We start from the raw sequence: 18,553 nt of genomic DNA, 5'->3' as shown, positions 1-18,553 counted from the left end.
GTAAAAAACAGTCCGTACACGCCCATGCAATCCTAAGAATAGAGGTCTAATAATGCAGAGTAAGTGAAAACACCTGTTAGAGTGCACCATGAGCTTGCAGGGCCTTCAAATGTTGAACAGAAAAGCTACAAACATTGATTTATTCCCCTTTTTACACACACAATAGAAGACATTTAGGGAATGCAAACATAGAATGCTAAAGCAGGCAGTATTTAATAGGATTTTTAACAACAGTAGTTTGGGCAGCAGTTCAACTGACTTAACAGTTGAATACATAATGACCATTCATGAAGTTTGAATGTTTTAACTCACTTAAGTATTTATCATTTTCCTACCAAAGATAATACCTCCTAATAAAAAACAGCCATATATGGAGCCATATAAGGAAAAGCTCATTCTGTTCAACTGTAATCTTTTCTTGTCATTTCAGTATGCCTCGAATACATCACTTTATTTCACCGCTCCGTTGTCAAGACAAAAGCAGAGATTCAAGCAGGAAAACCTTCACCTCACTCTGACACTTGTCACATGCGCCTTAATATTTCTCTCCAGCCTTTATTCCAGTCTGTGTTGTCTGCATTGTCCCTGTAATTCCCTTTGACACACAAACTCTTTATCCAATCATCACAATTCGCTCACTCTCTCTTTGGTTACTACCAAAACATTAAAAAAGCTGTGTGCGTGTTTCCTTGGCTGTAGTTCAATCTCTGCCATGCAGAAGGAGGTAAAGATACAGATACAACAATGTGAGAACAAATCTCCGAAGCAAAAAAGAGCAGACATGAATGTGGGAATTTGAATGGCTTGCATTTTCCTTAACAAATTGAGGCCCAGACAATTGTAATGTAGTAGGCAAATAAAAGAAACTTTTGAGTACTTTTTGAAATCCTGCTTTTGTATAGGCATTTGTAGTGAAGGATCATTGGTGAAAATACCGTAACTAAGGAAACTGAAGAAGAAATGATCCTCTACGTCCTTCTCACAACTGTAAGTTCACATCTTGAGTTTGGTTTTCTTGCAGCACCCACGCAACATGCGTTTCTTCTCTCATTATCTGTCCATATCTGGGCTCAGAACTTGGATATCAGAACTGGCAGGAACCGGTAGAACTCGGTAGGACCGACAGCAGTTAATATATAAGCAACAGGATTATAAATCTTGCTTCTGTTTTGTTATGTAATGCCAAAGTGCACACAGGTAAACCAAAGAGAAACACAACGATTTACTACACATACAGTACAGCATGGCAGCCTTTTATAGACTGCAAAGCAAACATTTCCATTTTAATGAGTTTGTTTACTAGCTCCACTGAGCAGCAATGTTGCTTTGTCCTGTAGTGAGTGATGGAGCTTCAAGTCATAAAAACTATGACTATAGTTTAGTTTTTCCACACAATAAGCTCCAGTGAACTGAATATTAGAAAATATGAACTAGAGGCCCAGAAATGTGCAAACCACATAAATCATGTGTTAGATGAAGTTGTATTTCGATGTCACTTGAATTTTCCTCCACAATTTACCTCCACAGCAGTTCATATTAAATGTTGGACACTGATCGACAAAATAAAAAATGTCCAACTAGGATTTTCTGTCTGTAAATCAACTATGCTGCAGCCTACTGATTTGGTTTTTTACAAAGTAGGCTGGTGCTTGAGTCGATATCAGGAAGAACTGTCAGCAGGTCTGTCCCACTCCACCTGGTGTCTTAACGTAAAGCACGCTCCCTTGCTGGGAACCTGCTGAGTCTCTGTATCCTCTGGAGGAAAATGCCAGCTCATAACAGACACGTCGCCACCTGTGGCATTCACCTTGCCATGGAAGGCCAACATGCCCGAGTTCTTACAGTGAGTTTCTGTCACGCTACTGGTGCTGTTACAGTCCGGGTTGGGCTTTGACAGACACCCGGCTCCGTTGATCAAGTCTGAATTCTCCAAGTCGAAGAAGGTTTTGCTTTCGCCGATCCTCAGTCCGAAGCTCTCTAGCATATCCATAACTGATGGTGAGGACAGGCCACTGGGCGTCTCTTCCTCAATGAGACTCAGCGTGGGCAAGATGTCCACCAACTCTGCCATCTCCATTGGCCGGATTACATCACTGATGCTGGAAGGAAAGTTCTGTTCCTCACGTTTGTCTAAAACTGTGTAGCCCACTTTAAACTGTTCAACAGCACCGGGCTCTAGTCTAGATTTGTTAAAAGCGCTTTCACATCCTAATTCTGACTGGCCAATGCTTGTCAAGTCTACAGTTGATTGAGTGGGAATGTCTACAGGGTATCCTCCCTTCACTACACCCTCCATTAACAGCGCGGCCTCTTCAGGGACGTCCATGACTCCCGATGGAGCGGAAATCTCGGCAGAGATGACATTTGGTGGGGTCACACTGGCTGAACACTCTAGAAGGAAAACATGAAGAAGTTAAAATCTTAATCCTCCAACTATAGCAGCATTCAATCTGAAGCAAATTACAGTCATTCATATTGCAGCTAACAAGCTAAACTAAGATGGTGAACATGGTAACTGAGTAAACATACTGTATGTGATTGAACTACAATGTTAATCTTGTAGAAGTTTATTTACTTGACTATTTACACATCATCACTGCACCTGCAATGGCTCTCTGTGCTTGTATCTGATGGGGCCACGTCAGTCTGGCAGTCAAACTCTCCCTCTCTTCCTCGCCTTCTGGACGTGGCGGCGGGTCTCCTCCCATCACCAGGCCTAGAGGCACCGCCCCCACCCACTGCTTGGACCGAACGCACTGCAGACAGTCCATGATCCAGCGGGAATCCCTCCACACCACATCCAGACGCTGAAGAAACAGGAAAATGTAGGGCAACAAAGAAACTGACACCGAAAAATGTCCTCCTGATGATTAAAGATGCAGTAGGTAAGACTTATAAAACTAACTTTCTGTCATATTTGCTGATACTGACACTATGTTCGAGAAGAACAACATGAAGCAGGTAATAAAAAAAAAAAACTACAGCCTGTAGTGAGATTTTCAAAAATCCACCGCTCCCTGTTCAGATGCACCAATCAGGGCCAGGGGGGGTGTCTAACTGCGTGTCAATCACTGCTCATGCACACCATTCATTCTCCCTTGTGGGGGGAGGGGCTTAGGAGACCATTTGGGCTTTAGCAGAAAGGGGGGGGGAGGGACTGAGAAGTTGTCGATGTTCAAATTATTTGGTTAAGTCCTGGATCTTCACACTCCTACCTACCTACTTTAAGTGAAATTCTCAAAATACAAAATATTTATGCTGCTACACTTAAGTCTTCTTTTGTGTCTGATTTTATGATCTTACTTGGGAAAGCTCGGTGACGTGGGTCAGGCGCTCTCTGGCTTCCTGCACCTCCTTGGTGTCCAGCGCCTCCCGTAGAGCCTGCTGTGCCAGATGAGTGTCCAGCTCCAGCCCCACCCAGGCCTTGCAGTACTGGGACAGGAAGTCCCGTTCATACGTCCAGAAGTGAACTGGTTGATGAGTTAAGAAGGACAAGACAAAATCACAACATTAAAGCCAAGAGAAAAAGCCTCACAACTCATCAGCGCTCTTTACTGTATCAAACCTTTAGCATGGGAATTTTCAAAAAGGGTCAAAAGGAACGATGGATTTAATTAGAGAAAAACCAACCCTTACAGTGTGGATGAAAAGGAGGATGGAAGGACTAATTATTCTCATCTTCAAAAGATCAGATACTGTACATCAGTGTGCTTTACACTGGCAAATGTTTAAATGCATTTCATGGATTCTTTTTTGGGGTTAACATATTTTTAGTTCCTTTGCAGATGAGACACATTTATTGATCTTAATGAGATTAAATGATTCTGTCACCATGTTCTTATGATGCTGCTATTTTTCTTAACTTAAACAGACCCCAGGACACAATGCTGTTAGGTTACCCTGTCAGGTATTTTATCAGATCCTCAAGGTCCACAGCGGTCCCTGTTTGATTATTCTCTAACTTAACTCCCCTTGTTGTTTGCCCCCTCTCTTAGCACTGCTTGAAAAACACTGTGGTACTATTGTGAGAGCGTATCTACGGACTTGTGCAAGTATAATTCTCCACCTACCCAGCTCAAAGATCTGCAGGGGCATGGTGAGCCCAGACTCTTTGGTGCCCACCAGAGGCCAGTAGCTGGAGCTGAAGTCCTCACTGGGAGGCAGCAGCAGCACCATGGACATCTTGTCTCCAAACTGCAGCAGCTCCCGGGTGTACACACCATATTGATACGCCTGTCACAGACGCAAATAATATGTCCGCATGTTATGAACATCTGTGATTGTTGAACAGAATTTTATTATCCCTGCATTACTCAGAAAGCAGTCCAGTGAAATGATAAAATAGTATAAATACAGACCAACCAAACCAGTTCAGAATAGTCTTCTAATTTTCTAAACCAGGGATCTTCAACAGGGGGTCCGGGACCCCTAGGGGGTCCTCACAGTCACTGCAGGGGGGCCTCCAAATTATTGTTGAGTCTTAACATGAATCCAACATATTATTAGCAAATATGAATCCCCACTGTTTACTGGCCTATAGGTAAGGTAGTCACTACGGCCATCCACAGATACAGTTAATCCTAAGGATTCACTGTGCCACATGTATGTTTAACATTAAAACATGATTCATAAAATCATGGCAACAATTATTAGGCTATTTTAATAGCTTAGTATTATGTGCAAAAGAAAAAGGTATGCATAAAGGCTTGAGGCTGCCCTTCACGTTATTGTAGGCCCAGTTTATTATGCAATTTAATTTTATACAATATATGTAGTAGGAGGTCCCTGCTCCATCTCTCTTTCAGTTAAAAGCTTTAGTGTGTAACTTTTTGATATTAATGAACGTCCATTACATTCAAGCCGTTGCCAATTGAGTTGCTACAAAGTTAATTAAGACTATCAGCTTCACACAACTCTCTCTGTATTTCTCTGTATGGCTATGTTCAGAAGATTGTGGCGTCCGGTGACTTTCCCGCGCAGAAACTCCTTGTTCTTCTTGGCTACTAGCAACTGCGTGGAGGAGGGGTTGGGGCAAGTGCGCGATCACGGAAGGCTTGTATCATGTGGACGAGCCAACGGTTTTGTTGTCATTACTTAGAATTCCTCATGGGGGCGACAGAAACTACGCACTATAACTTTAAGGTGTCCTTGGCTTAAAAAAACGTTGAAGACCCCTTGTTCTAAACAATTCCTAAAAACAAGTTGTTTAGAAAGAAGAATGTCATGGTGGGTGTTTTTTACCCTGTAGAGGGGGATGTTGAGCTTTGTCAGGAGATGTGTGACTGCTGTTCTCAGAGACCTGACGAACTCCACCAGGCTGCTGCTCTCCATCGCTCCCTCGTCCTCGCCACTCAACAGGTTCAGAACGCCGCCATTGGCTGTGGTGTTAACATGACTCTGAAGCCACGCCCACTCCTCTCTGTCACACAATGATGATGCAGTTAACTAAACGTTACTGTAAAAGGCATAATAACTGAGTTGGATCCATAGCTTTGCATGTTGTGGTCCATTTACTACTGCATTGTATAATACTTTATGTTCAGGCAGATCATTTTCCAAAGCATTCCTCACGCTTTTTGATTGATTTAACATAATGTTTAAATAATTGTTGTAAGGTAATGCAGTTGCAAGCAGGGGGCCACTGCCTTGTTGGTGAAGTAAGTCCAACATCCAAGAGTTGGCTGCCAAACAGCATCCTTTCTAATGCCAGGAGTTACCACATTTGAAATATTGTTTTTACAGCATTTGGACTGCTATGGTCTTTTGAATCAATCAGCATAGTTTGTGATGGGTCTGGGCCATTTTTCAGACTGTGTTACCTGGAAACGTGGGCATTGTGTCGGACCCGTGTGTGGCAGAGTAGATTGGGCAGCCTTTGGGGCACCAGGACTCTGATCTGTTCCACTGAGCTGCACAGTTTCAGAATGCCAACGTACAGACCGGGCTGGGTCACCTGAATGCTGCGCCTGTGGAGGGATAGCATCTCCTGGAGAACAGAGATAAACAGGTATGGCATTTGGGGATTTTAAAAGATGTAAGTAAGATACTGTGTTTAGATGCAGTTGATTTGCAGTGTATCATTTTTGCTTTTATTTGTGTTGGGCTTGCTAAATTAATTCCATTGCGTTTTTGGGGTTATTCGAGTTTGCACAAGAGAGAAAAACATGACTCAATGATTAAATCAGGAAAGTCAATACACTCAACCACTATGCACTCTATGCAGTCAATACATTCTGTTGCAGGCAGCTACTGCTTCATGATATAAGACCTTTTCTAATGTGTATCTTTTACACAAACCCAAACCCAGGTTCACCTTGAGCTGCTCATAGAGCATGTCCATGGAAGTGGGCTCAGGCAGCAGAGGAGTTCTGCTACGGTTCTTTTCCAGGCGGTCTAGGGGCATCCAGTGGAGTGGAGGGTCAGGAGGGCTTGGAGTAGTGCAGAAGAAGTAAGAAGTATAACATATAAATCAACAGACAGGCTGGATATCCTGAAAACATATTTCTGCATTTGTGCTGAGCAAGCCCAGCCTGCTGATTGATTAGGTTATTATCTCCCTTTGGCTAAGGGAGATTCGGATTTGATGTCCCTTATTTTTGACCGGATGTTCTTCACCTTCCGCTTTCTTTGTCTTGGCATTCTAAACTCTGGTGGATTTCTGAGGACTACGGTTAACTGCTCCTCAGATCTCTGCAGGGTAAATCCAGACAGCTAGCTAGACTATCTGTCCAATCTGAGTTTTCTGTTGCACGACTAAAACAACTTTAAAAGGTACGCGTGTTCCACCAAAACAACTTCCTTCCCGAGGCTATTTTGCAGAGGCACAGTCATTGTGTCCGGCGCTTAGTGCCGCCCAAGACGATTGCGATTGGTGTAAAGAAATGCCAATAAACCAGAGCATGTGTTTCTCCCATCCCAGAATGCTGTGTGTACTAGCCAGACCCTCCTCCTCCGCAGCGCTGTGGAGGAAGGTCTGGCAATGCGAGACTAGCTGATTGATGAAGTCTAGCACACAATGTGGTAGACTGTGAAAATGTTTGTTTCATTGAATGTTTGGAACATGACTCTGAGCAGCTGGGTGGCGAGTTAAGAGTCTGTACTTCAAAAAGAAGACAAAGGTTAAAGCCTGTTTTGATGCTGTGTGCTCTTTGTAAGGAACAGGGATTAACAGAATGCAACAAAGGACTCTTTCTCACCTGGGAGGATTTGGGAACTCCTTCAGAGTCACTAGTATGACGTTGCCCTGCCGGTCTTTCAGAGGCTCGTAGTACACCTGGCCCAGTTCCATTGTTCCCAGAGAAGACTGAAGGCAGAGAGAGGTTGAGTAACTTGAGGATGAATAAATATGAGGATATATGTGATTAATTCAGTGAAATACAGGGTACAGGTATGGACTGTGAGCTAGGGAAGTGAGACACCAGTGAGAAGAGTAGGAGGACGAAGAGATTTTAAGAGGTCATTTAAAAAGCAATAACCCATTTTGATGCATCTCATCGTGTTGAGTGTGCGGCTTAACGTCCTACCTGCAGCTGGGAAACAGCTCTTAAAATGTTATGCCTGTTCTGAAGGAGGGAGGAGGGGGATGAGTGAGCAGAGGAAAGGGCCTGCTGGAGCCAGGGCACTTGTTGCCATGCACAGGACAACTGCAAAAAGAAAGAAAATACATTTTTAACTGGGATTCACACAGAAAATTCCACAGCCTTCATTTTGAATAATATGTGGAAACGATAATTAAAACAATTCAATAACTGATTAAATGTATACATGTGTTCCGCTGACAGTTTACCTTGGCAAACCAAAGAAAGTCGTGGATGATGGAGGTGGAGCAGCAATGGATCTCCACCACTGGGATTTGATCTTCAGCTGTCACCAGGATGTTTTCCTTGTAGTAGAACACAGTAGCCAAGTACACGCCCCTAATTAGATCGACACAGACCAAATGAAATTAGTTTTCACAGACCAACATGATAGTCCAGTAGGAAACATGTTTTTCTAAATACATTAATGTTCTGATCGTGCTGTTTTTTTTTAAAGATTATTATTTGGGCTTTTCCGCCTTTAATTTTTGACAAGACAGCTAGGTGAGAAAGGGGGGGAAGACATGCAGGAAATTGTCACAGCTCGGATTCGAACCCTGGACCTCTGCGTCGAGGCATAAACCTCTCAGTATACTGTATGGTGTGGAATATAATACATCAAATATTCTTATATACTTCAGTTTTATTATATATACTTCAGTTCCTATATGTTGCTCCCACTTAATTGCATGCACACATATCTCTTCTCTTCATCTATTACAGGATGTAACAACAGGATGTAGCAACAGGGGGTCCGAGCAGGGAAGTATCATAAAACTGGTTTGAAGTAGGTTAAAGAACATGTCGTGCCCTTTTGACCCGAGCCTCAACATATGGGTGTAGCCTATAATGTATGTGTGTGTGTTTGAACCCCAATAAAAAGGGCGGTAAGAGGAAGAGAGATCAGAACTCACTTGGTTAGTGCAGGCTGCGGAGCCTGTAAGAAGAAGTGTTGTTCTCCTTCAGCTGAAGCCTATTGTGTGTTTAACTTACTGTGTCTGTGAAGTTATTACTATCTATTACAGTGAAGAAGTCCTCACCTGGGAGTGCACCTTAGAAGCACAACAATGGGCGCCTGCTATACCACTGATCCAACCCGGCCACTGATTGTGCTGTTTTTTACCTTATTGCAACTTAACACAAATGATGTTTGTGTCTACATTCAAATAGCATTTTCCTTCAAACCACCACGTTTCGAGTGATCTATGCAGTGTTCAACCACTTTTTTAAAGCCATGCTGAGGTTCCTATTCATGCAGTTACACCCTTTCCTACTTAGGAGCAAGAAGCCTTCAGTCACGTGTCACTTCCCACAGTTCAGTTATTTCAAACATCATAGCCTACCGTTCAAAAGACTGCTTCACTTATCTTGACAGCAGCTGGAATGTGACTACTGTTCTTTTTAATAACCGTAACAGGTTAAGAGTTTGGACTCGTCTGCACTGTTGTAATCGCATCACATTTAATCCGCTACTCCCCATACCCACAAGGCACAGTGGGACAGGTAAAACATATGGAGAGCTACCTCTGTAGGAGACGAACAAACTTGGTGGCGGACTGGAACAGTTGTTTGATGCCTCGAGACACAGAGAGACGCTTGCTGGGACTCTGGGGCTTAGAGCTCTCTGTGGAGCGGAAGAGAGGAGGATCAGTCGGGATGAGAATCATTTTATCTGCCAAAGAACATACACTGCACTCGCATAAGATATATTCAAATGGGCGGCGGCGGTGAAACAATTTCCCTGTAATGAAAAGAGTTGATGCAGTGAACGCTGCTGATATATAATGGTGTAAAATAGGAATAGAAATCTGCGAAGTGAGCATATTGGGTCCTTAGAAAACATAACTACAATTAATGTTTCGATGTCCTCAGTGTTCAATATGTTTTCTGACACTTTAGAATCACTTCATTCATTCAAGTACAACAGTTTTCTGTTGTACTTGTATGAATTCAGTGATTCTAAAGGGTCAAATCTAAGGGTTAATATGTTTTTGTTTTATTTTCATTGAGAAAATCAAGTGATGCTGTGGCACTACATACATATAGTTTCGTGGATTCATATATGCTTGCTTCACAGCAACTGCATATGCGATTGCAGCAATTGTTACATCACCAAAGAGCCGGTGTTACCTATGCAGTATCCTCTGTAATGTGGTTCTCTGGCGTCTTCCAGCAGTTTCCTCACAAGGCCCTCGTGATTTCTGAACTGTGACTTCACACCGATGCACTCTCTCCAACCTGCACAGGAAGAAACAGAGGAACAAACCATCGCTTTCTTTTTTTTATGCAATTATGGAAAATCATTCAAGACATCAAAAACTAATTTGCAGGCGAGTCCTGAGTGCTGCTTTTTCCTATCTTGGTAATTCGAAGGCAAGAGTGATTGCATAAGAGAGTGTGTGCTGCAACTTGTTTCAATGCTGATTCATTCTGAGCTGCTGATGTCTCCTTTTTTAAGTTAGATATGACGTTCAAGTTAAATTGTGTCACTTAACTGACACTGCAACGTACTGAATATTACTACTTTGGTTGTATTCACTTATGTTTGGATTTATATGAATATTTCTTTTGCCTTTTTAAAAACATAGTGTGGTAATTTTCATTTCACGGTATAGAGTGGAAAGTAACATCAAGTAATGCAGCGAGAAAGAGGGGATGGCATGCAAGAGAGATTATGAGCCCAATTCAAACTCAAAGCACAAGGCCCATTGACTCGTAGTGACATCTTTATTCTCCATGTTTTAATAATTCATTAATCTACCAGCCATGAGTGGATTCCACTTTTTTTTACATCAAGCTTGATGCCAGCCAAGTAATTTCATTACACAAGGACAGGGAGAGAAAAAGAATGGAGCTCTTTCAAAGCGGTGAGTCCACATTCATCCCAGTTTGCAGTTCAGTATACTCACTGGAGGGGGCAGCGCTGACTGGAGTAGAGCACTGAGGCGGGCCCCATCCTTTCACATTGTAGGCACTCACTCTTACAAAGTAATGCACTCCCTGCATTTAGAGAAGCACCAGACCACCAAATTATCACCATGCATTAACCTTATGAATCGTTCATTCTGGGACAAAGAAATCACACACTGCTGTCATTATTTATTCATCTTAGGTTAGGCACAGTGAGGCAGTTGAGTGGGATAAGTGTTCTCTTGTGGGAAGTGTTTTAGTTCACGAGATGATGATGATTTAGGCGCAATAAATACAGTCTGTGTAGGTCAGGAGCTAATGTGTATTGTATATATGTGTGCATGATTGCATGTCCCTGAAAAAGTCCCATATTATTGCTCATTTTCAGGTTCATATGTGTATTTTGGATTTCTGTTACAACATGTTTACATGCTTTAATGTTTAAAAAAACTAAGTCTGTCAGTCTGAATATACCTGTATTCTTCACCCTCTGTCTGAAACGCTTCATTTTAGCACCTGCCTCTTTAAGCCTCCCTCCTGGAAAAGCCCAGTCAGTCTCTGATTGGTCAGTTTATATGCATTTCTCTGTGGATTTAGCGTGTCGATACTTTCACAGTATTTTTATAGCACCTCTACGTTTATCTGTGTTTTAAGCCTCCAACAACTCCTTCCAGGCAGCGCTGCCTGGAAGGCACTAGGATTAGGCAATGGTTATGGTTATGGTTATGGTTATATGGTTAGGGTTAGGGTTAGGGTTAGGTGCCTTGAAGTCACTGGTTGCAACGCTGCCTGGAAGGAGAAGTTGGGGGCTTAAAACACCATCGAGCCACCTCTACCTGCTTTATGATAAAAAAAAGACATGGAAATCTCACTTTTTACAATATGGTACCTTTTCTTTCCTGCATATATCTTTGTGTGGAGTTAGAATCTGTGTACATCCTGATGTGTGTGTGTGTGTGTGTGTGTGTGTGTGTGTGTGTGTGTGTGTGTGTGTGTGTGTGTGTAAAGGTACTGCATGACTTACTGCTGTGAGTCCCTTGATACTATGGGATGGGTTCTTGGTCTCTGTAACTTGGGCTGAGCCAAGGATGCGTTTGAAGCTGGCTGAGGTGCTCCATTCCACTGTGAACACAAAACAATCTCACTGATAGATTATTCTCTGGCTTTACTCAAAGCCCCCATGGTAGAGTTAAGGATTTGAGTGTTTACAGTTTCGGGAACTTGCTGTACCTGGGCGTAATATACTCTTGGCTGCAAAGTATGACATTTTATACAGCTGTCAAAACTAAAAATGCAAAAATGAAGAAGCCAAACAAGCTCTATAAATATGAAGCGTTTATACCTGTGAGCCTAAATGTTGTGTAAGACCTTGATTATATTATTCCTTTATTCAGCCATCATGTCTCTCTTCCTGTTTTGATCATGCCTCCATTATTATTTATTTGCATCTATCCATCCTTACATTCATTAATATATTAAAGTCTGATTATTCACCACCTACCTTTGTAGCGGGTGATGAGCCCCACCGTGTCACCTTCTGGCTCTTGGATCACCACAAACAGAGAGGATGTGCTGGTCACCAGTATGGACACATGACTGGGAGGCCCAGGGAGCTCTGGGTGAAACATTTAGACAGAACAATGTTCAAAATGAGCACTACTTAGTTACTATGACCTGCTTGGATATGAATAGAGCCAGTGAACAGAGTTTCCCTACAGGAATCTGCAAGCTATCATAATATTAATAATATTACTACAGTATAACATCTAGCCCAGTTAATGATGAATTTCTGCACATAAGCCATGACCCGGAGTGAATAGATTAAGTAATAAGTCTCAGACAAATACACATTCATATTTTACATTTTAAGGATTTAGCTGACACTCTTATCCAGATAGATGTGTAACAAGAGTATGCTTCATTTCCCTGCACCAAGAATAAGAGCCAGTGCCTTATTACAATAACGCTTGTAATCATAAAACGGTCAGGAAAGAGAACTCGTAGTGCTTGAAAGAGAAATGAAATGAGAATTAAGGAGAGACATTTATACAGATCAATTTAATTAGGTACAGAGTGGAAATCATCACATAATTCTAAAATAAAATTATGAGAGTTTGAACCAATGGAGAGGTAGGAGGAAGAGGACTTGAGCAAATTGGTAGGAAAGCGAAACAGGTTGCACCAAAGCCTTGGAGGTATTGTGGGCTTGGATTCCCCTCGCATATATCAACCAGCACCAAGGTTTCAAATTTGATACAAGCAGCCACTGGCAGCTGGTGGACGGAATGTAGGGTATGGGAGAATTTAGATAGGTAAATGACAAGGGAGTCTGTTGAATCTTAGATGAGTTAAAAGGGGATGTAGAGGAGAGTTGAGAGGCCTGTGACCTAGAAATGTCACAAGCTGACCCACCACCACTGACCTGTTTTATGGAAGTTCTGTCTCATCCGGCAGTACAGTTGCAGCCTGAGGCTCCAGAAGCTGATGTGTCTCTGGACATCAGTCTTTGCCTGAGGCCCTGCCCCTGCCTTCCTCAGTAACTCCTGCTTCCCCTCCTCCACCCGTTTACCCGCCAGTGCCACCAGAGCATCCAGCTTAAGCGACCACTCCGCTGGGCGGCACACTGACAAGAAAACACAGTCGAGAGAGACAGACAAGAGAAGGAGCAAGAGAAAGGACGGAGTTCTGAATATCATTTGCATTGAATTAAATGTATCCACTTCCAACAGAATTTTGATGTTACTTATGATATTTTAAAACACAAGACTTACAAACAGGGTTATGTCTGGCTCCTGCCTTTGCCAACACATTGAGCAGAGGGGAATTGTGGGTAAGGGCAGCCACGTCCAGGGGGACCAGGCCCTGTTCGCTCACCCTGTTCACCCCTTTCTCCCTCTCTCTCTCCCAGTCCTTCTCTTTCTTCTCCCCTCTCTCCCACATGCTTCCTCCTCCTCCTCCTCCACACTTGGTGTGGTCTCTGGACAGCAGGCTTTGCACGGCCAAAGTGTCCTCATTCTCCACTGCCTCCCACAGGTTCTTGTACTAATGGGGAGCAGGGGAGAGGATGAAGGGCCAATAGGAGGTGGGCGGGTGAGGGAGAGAGAGACAGGAGAGAGTTCATATCGAAAGAGAGATTTATTTTATGAGGCAGAGGGAAGGGAGTTGGACTTGCAGTGGATGAGACAGTGATGCGGGATACATAAATCAAATCATAAATCAGAGCAGCAGCCTCGCCTGAGATAATGTATTCATAGTGACAGAGTCAGCATGTAATGTCAAAATTAGATCTTGTGATTTAAAAAAGAAACCCTGCCAGAGGACAGAAAAAAAGCATTTTAGCCAAAGTGACCAGACCTCCCTTTTACAGTAATATGACGCCAAAAATATCTTACAACTTCTGCAGACTTGCTGAGGTGTTTGGGTGGGATCTCCGTGGCAACAGATGACTCTCCACCCCTCAGTCTGACGGACAGGTTTCTGTAGATGCGTTTGGGCGAGACAGGACCCAGAGAGCGCCGGCGCTGGGGTGGGTTCCTCATAGATACAGACATGACAGAGAGAGGAGAGGAGAGGAGAGGAGAGGAGAGGAGAGGAGAGGAGAGGAGAGGAGAGGACCAACAGAAGAAATAGTCAGCGTTGTGAGGGATTGGTTAGTTCATGGAGTGAAAGATTAGAACCCCCAACATAAGAGCCATAGAGAGGGAAGACGGCATGAGAAACGTGCCATTCGAAACAGAAAAAATGACAACGGGGAGAATAAGGAGAGTATGAGAAAAGGCGAAAGTCATTAGGAACCTGGAAGAGTGTATAGCAGAGAATGAAGTGAGAAAAAGAGGGGGGAAAAAAACAGAATATACTAGTCAGACTCACACATATTCTTCTACAGTAAAGGCAATTTTCTGCCGACTTGATCGGTGAGTATAGGCTCAACTGAGTAGTGCTGTGTGGGTGGATAAATGGATAAAAGTTACAATGCCTACACTAAAGATGAAAAAAATGCCTTGTAGCATTTATTTTTGTGCCTCTTACTATTCTCCCTTTTGTTCTTATTTTACTGGCTATTATGTGACATGGGTTTTTATTCGCTCTGAATGGAGTCTCAGTGCACAAAGCAAACAACCCATCAATCTGATTAACTGAAGAAAATGCAATGTATAAGAGTCAAAGATCTTTCCTTATAATAAATATGAGTCTCCTCCTATAGTCAGCTTGAAGACAAATGATCCATCATCACCACGCAGTAATGATGGTTCATGATCAATTCCATCGCCTTTTCATCATTACAGTCAGGCACTTTTGAGCCAGAATATCTGTCTTACACTTGGAGCAAAACACAGTCTGGCGTAGTTCTCCGCCCTCTCCCTCTTCGGTCAGCAAGTCCTCTCTTTCATTCGTCACTGTCTTTCTTCTCATTCTGTCCTCTCTCTTTTCACAGCCCTACAGTTTCGAGTGACTTTCACATCGTTTTACGGTTTACGTCATCCCCGATCATTCAGATCTGAAGAACATCTTTGAAAAGGGGGAACTCTATCCTCTCTGTCATCTCTCTCTCATCACCACCACTTTTTCATCTAACAGAAAGCCTCAAATTCCCAGTTGAATCTCTATCAAGTTGAGTCCTGGTGTGCTGAGTAGCCCACTGTCCTTGTGTGAAAGTGAATACTCCCCTGGTTGGGTCTAGCTGAGGACAGAATATATAATATGAGGACTCTGGCCACAATGATGCCACATGCCTCAGTGACACATTGTACCTGCTCCCTCACTGTGTAACTCACTGGTTGCTATGCTAGGTAATTAGGACTACAGTTAAAAATTAGCCGACTGGCTAACACTGCCGCATTTACAGAAATGTTGATTCATGTGCATTGTCCTAATCAAATAAAACTTACTTACTTACTGGCTTGCATAATACCTGCCCTGTCTACGTATATATGTGGGTTTGTGGCCGTGTTGTATAGGGGTAATACCAACCATTGTTATTGGTAAAGTTTCCCCCTGTTTGTTTAATATGTCTTACATCAGTTGTGGAAAGTGCTTATGGAGCTGTTGGAAGGAGAGATAAGCTTTAGTGTTTACCTTTTTTTTTTGAGGAAGCACAAAGATAAGACAAGGCAAAACACCTGGGAGGAGAATAAAATCCTGTGTGCAAACTGGGCCAGCATTGCAGCTGAGAGAATATCAGTTTTGTAAAGAGGGTCATGTTGGGTGCTTAAAACCAACCCCTGCTGACCCATGAAAAGTCATACACCATAGATTCGTTGTGGTTTTCTTGCATGTCAGTCTCTCAGGTCGTGGTGATGTTGGTTTTTATCTCAGTACTGTGGCCCACACGCTTAAGAGTGAAGTATGCTGCTGCATATTTGCAAATAGGCTTTCTGTTTGTGTCAGTCTGCTAAATGCTGTGGCTAGTTGAGATGGAAACATCTGATGACTAATATTTCTGATCCCACAGGAAGTAAGGCAGTACATTATTTTATGCAAATAAACCATAGAGAACATCACCCTAAAGGGTTATCATATCTTACTTTGTTTCCAGAAATGCATTTTGTACACTGCAGTCATGTGTCTTATTGATAATTTAGGGACACACATTGCAACAGGCAAAATTCAGTTAACATACATTTTTTTTAGCATGCCATGTATAAATAATGTCATAAAAAGTTGTTATACTTTTAATTAGAATTTCTACAAACTATAAAAACATAAAACATTTATATCAGCTATATGCTACATTTGATTTGTTTTTGTATACTAATTGTAATCCTACAGTAACCCTACTAAAAAGTAATGCCATACAGATACTACTACTAGACTATAGGATGAAAATGTTGATGTCAGAAAATAGCAACTGTAGGCTACTAATACCACGTGGAAAAATACCATAAAGTAACAAACGTCATTAGTTAATACTTACAGTTGCCTAGACTGTGGCACTGAATGGAGCAAAGTGGTCCAATGGCTTTTGGACAACAGGTTAAAAAAAAACTACGCCCAGTATGAACATGAAGTACCTTTCGTTAAGAGTTTTTCTTTTCTTACCGTGAGTCGTTACTTTCACTTTAATCAGCCTTGTCTCCAAAGCTGCACCGGTGCGTCAACATGTTTTTTTTTTTTTTATTTTATTTTTTTTTTATAAATGATGTTATCCGTTAGTCAGATATAATCCATCGTTGCGACTTCAGGAGTTTTCACCTCTGATAGTAAATCGCACCTGAACGTTACACCCGAGTGAGAGCTTGCCGCACACACGCACGTCGTCCTAGTTCCGCCCTCTTCCTACTTTATCTCATTCTCAGAAAAAAACAAAGAAGTGCTGCCTAATATAAACAGTGACCTGATAGGCTGCTGTATGCATGCAGACTATTTAGGTTTATTGATAATCCAGGATTTTATAGCAACAATATGGTTTAAATGCATGATAGGATATGTAGTATTTCTAGTGAGAGACTGAGGATTCTAAGTGTTGTATTAACGGCGAATGCAGAACTATTTGTTGTTTCTGAGCGGTGAAGCAGCTTGATGTTACCGAGTAGGTCGTACAGCCAGTGGTGTAGGAAGTACCTTTTACTTGAGTAAAAGTAGCAATATACAGTTTAAAAATACACTGTTACAAGTAAAGACATGCATTCAAAAGTATTGGCATAGTTAAGATCAGACGAACGTATGTTGATGCCTAATTACAGCCCGTTTCGTGTACGGAACTATATCCATGTTATTTTTGGGCAATTTGGTTGAAAGAAACCCATATTTTTTATTTATTTATAACTTTGAAAAGGGGTCAAATTTGACCCGAGGACAACACATGGGTTGAAGTACCAAAAGTAAAAGTACTCGTTAAGCAGGATGGTCCATTTCAGAAATATATTTCATCCCTTATTCCTGGAGCTAATTTGAACTTCTTTATATATTGCTGGGTATCTTAACCCATAGTAATATATCATAATGTATTAGTTGATTTATATTTTGTATTATTAATCTGAATCTTCAAAGTAACCAGTAACTAAAGATGTCAAATAATACAACATCTCTGTAATGCAGTGGAGCAGAAGTATAAAGTTGCTTAAAATGGAAATACCTACTAGGCCTAGTACCTCAACATTTTACTAAAGTAGTACTTGAGTAAATGTACTTAGCTACATTCCACCACTGCCTACATGCTTTTAGTTAGTGGTACAGTAGGTATAAGTAGTTGTCATACTGCAATTATCTGTAAATGTCGTCGTCACTGGAAACAATATGTTAGGTTGACGTGAGCAGAGTTACGGCGTGACAAAGTGTGGGCTGGTGACTGGAAAAAAAAGGTCTAGGGCTATATTTAAGGTAGTTCAACGCCCCCCAGTGATGGCTGCTGTATGGGTGGTGGAATGAAATTAGGTTTTCAAATACATTACTGTGTGAATGTTTAACACTATACCTGTAGACTGATCTTTGTGTGTGTGGACGTGTTAAACACAGGAAGTGGTTCAAGATATTTCAAACCAAATGAGAGAAAAGCAAAGCCCCAGCAATGATGTGAAAAATGCTTTCATGTTAAGACTCCACTTATGCTTGGGCCGAAAGCTGGATCCATTTGTCTCAGTGCTTTAGTGGCCCCTGTAGAATTGTCTAGAAATAGTTGTCAAATAAAGTTGACAGATATGCCTGGCTCCCACCTGAGCAATGAGAGGGTCTCTCTCTCTTTCTCTCTCTCTCTCTCTCTCTCTAATGGGGAAAAAAAACTCTGAGACTGATGGATTTAGCTCCTGTCCAAGCACAAATGGAGACTCTGGAAACAAATATTTTCCACCTGCTTCTCGAAGGTCTGCTTCTCTTTTTAGTCAGCCAAACAAGGCTTTGACCACTTCCTGCACACACAGTCCTATCACACAGAATCACTCTGCCTCCAATTTGTCAGAAAGGCAACACAGTCTGCACACTGAGAAACTATATGAGAGTAGCCTACTGCACACACTTGTGCTCAATCATGCACACTGTCACACAGAAACACGCACTCACACTAAGGCAGAGCTGAGCTGCCTGCACTTTTTGTCATGCACTACTTTGATGTGCAGTGCACTCTGTACAAG

General features: G+C 42.1%; 1 protein-coding gene across 3 annotated transcripts; it reads right to left on the bottom strand.

The window, feature by feature from the left end:
* Window positions 1-172: 172 nt before the first annotated feature.
* Window positions 173-16,730, bottom strand: LOC116065334 (ankyrin repeat and fibronectin type-III domain-containing protein 1-like). 3 transcript variants are annotated; one of them, XM_031320798.2, is made up of 20 exons: window positions 16,527-16,730; window positions 13,880-14,282; window positions 13,259-13,529; window positions 12,910-13,110; window positions 11,989-12,102; window positions 11,512-11,609; window positions 10,487-10,577; window positions 9,708-9,815; window positions 9,102-9,201; window positions 7,787-7,916; window positions 7,524-7,643; window positions 7,197-7,303; window positions 6,314-6,428; window positions 5,820-5,986; window positions 5,242-5,419; window positions 4,071-4,233; window positions 3,304-3,470; window positions 2,603-2,807; window positions 1,839-2,391; window positions 173-1,805 (listed from the first exon to the last, which is right to left on the bottom strand). In XM_031320798.2, exons 2-20 carry the CDS (start codon window positions 14,036-14,038, stop codon window positions 1,661-1,663), a joined length of 3,192 nt encoding a protein of 1,063 aa, XP_031176658.1. In that variant the 5' UTR covers window positions 14,039-14,282; window positions 16,527-16,730; the 3' UTR covers window positions 173-1,660. The 3 variants fall into 3 exon arrangements, with proteins under 3 accessions (XP_031176658.1, XP_031176656.1, XP_031176657.1); XM_031320796.2 differs by having other exon boundaries at window positions 173-2,391; XM_031320797.2 differs by lacking the exon at window positions 16,527-16,730 and adding an exon at window positions 16,402-16,489 and having other exon boundaries at window positions 173-2,391.
* Window positions 16,731-18,553: the final 1,823 nt, after the last annotated feature.

Source organism: Sander lucioperca, chromosome 21 (genome assembly GCF_008315115.2).
Source record: "Sander lucioperca isolate FBNREF2018 chromosome 21, SLUC_FBN_1.2, whole genome shotgun sequence".
Taxonomy (NCBI): Eukaryota; Metazoa; Chordata; class Actinopteri; order Perciformes; family Percidae; genus Sander; species Sander lucioperca.
The sequence above is the reverse complement of the archived record's forward strand: the minus strand, read 5'-3'. Positions and strand labels throughout refer to the sequence as shown.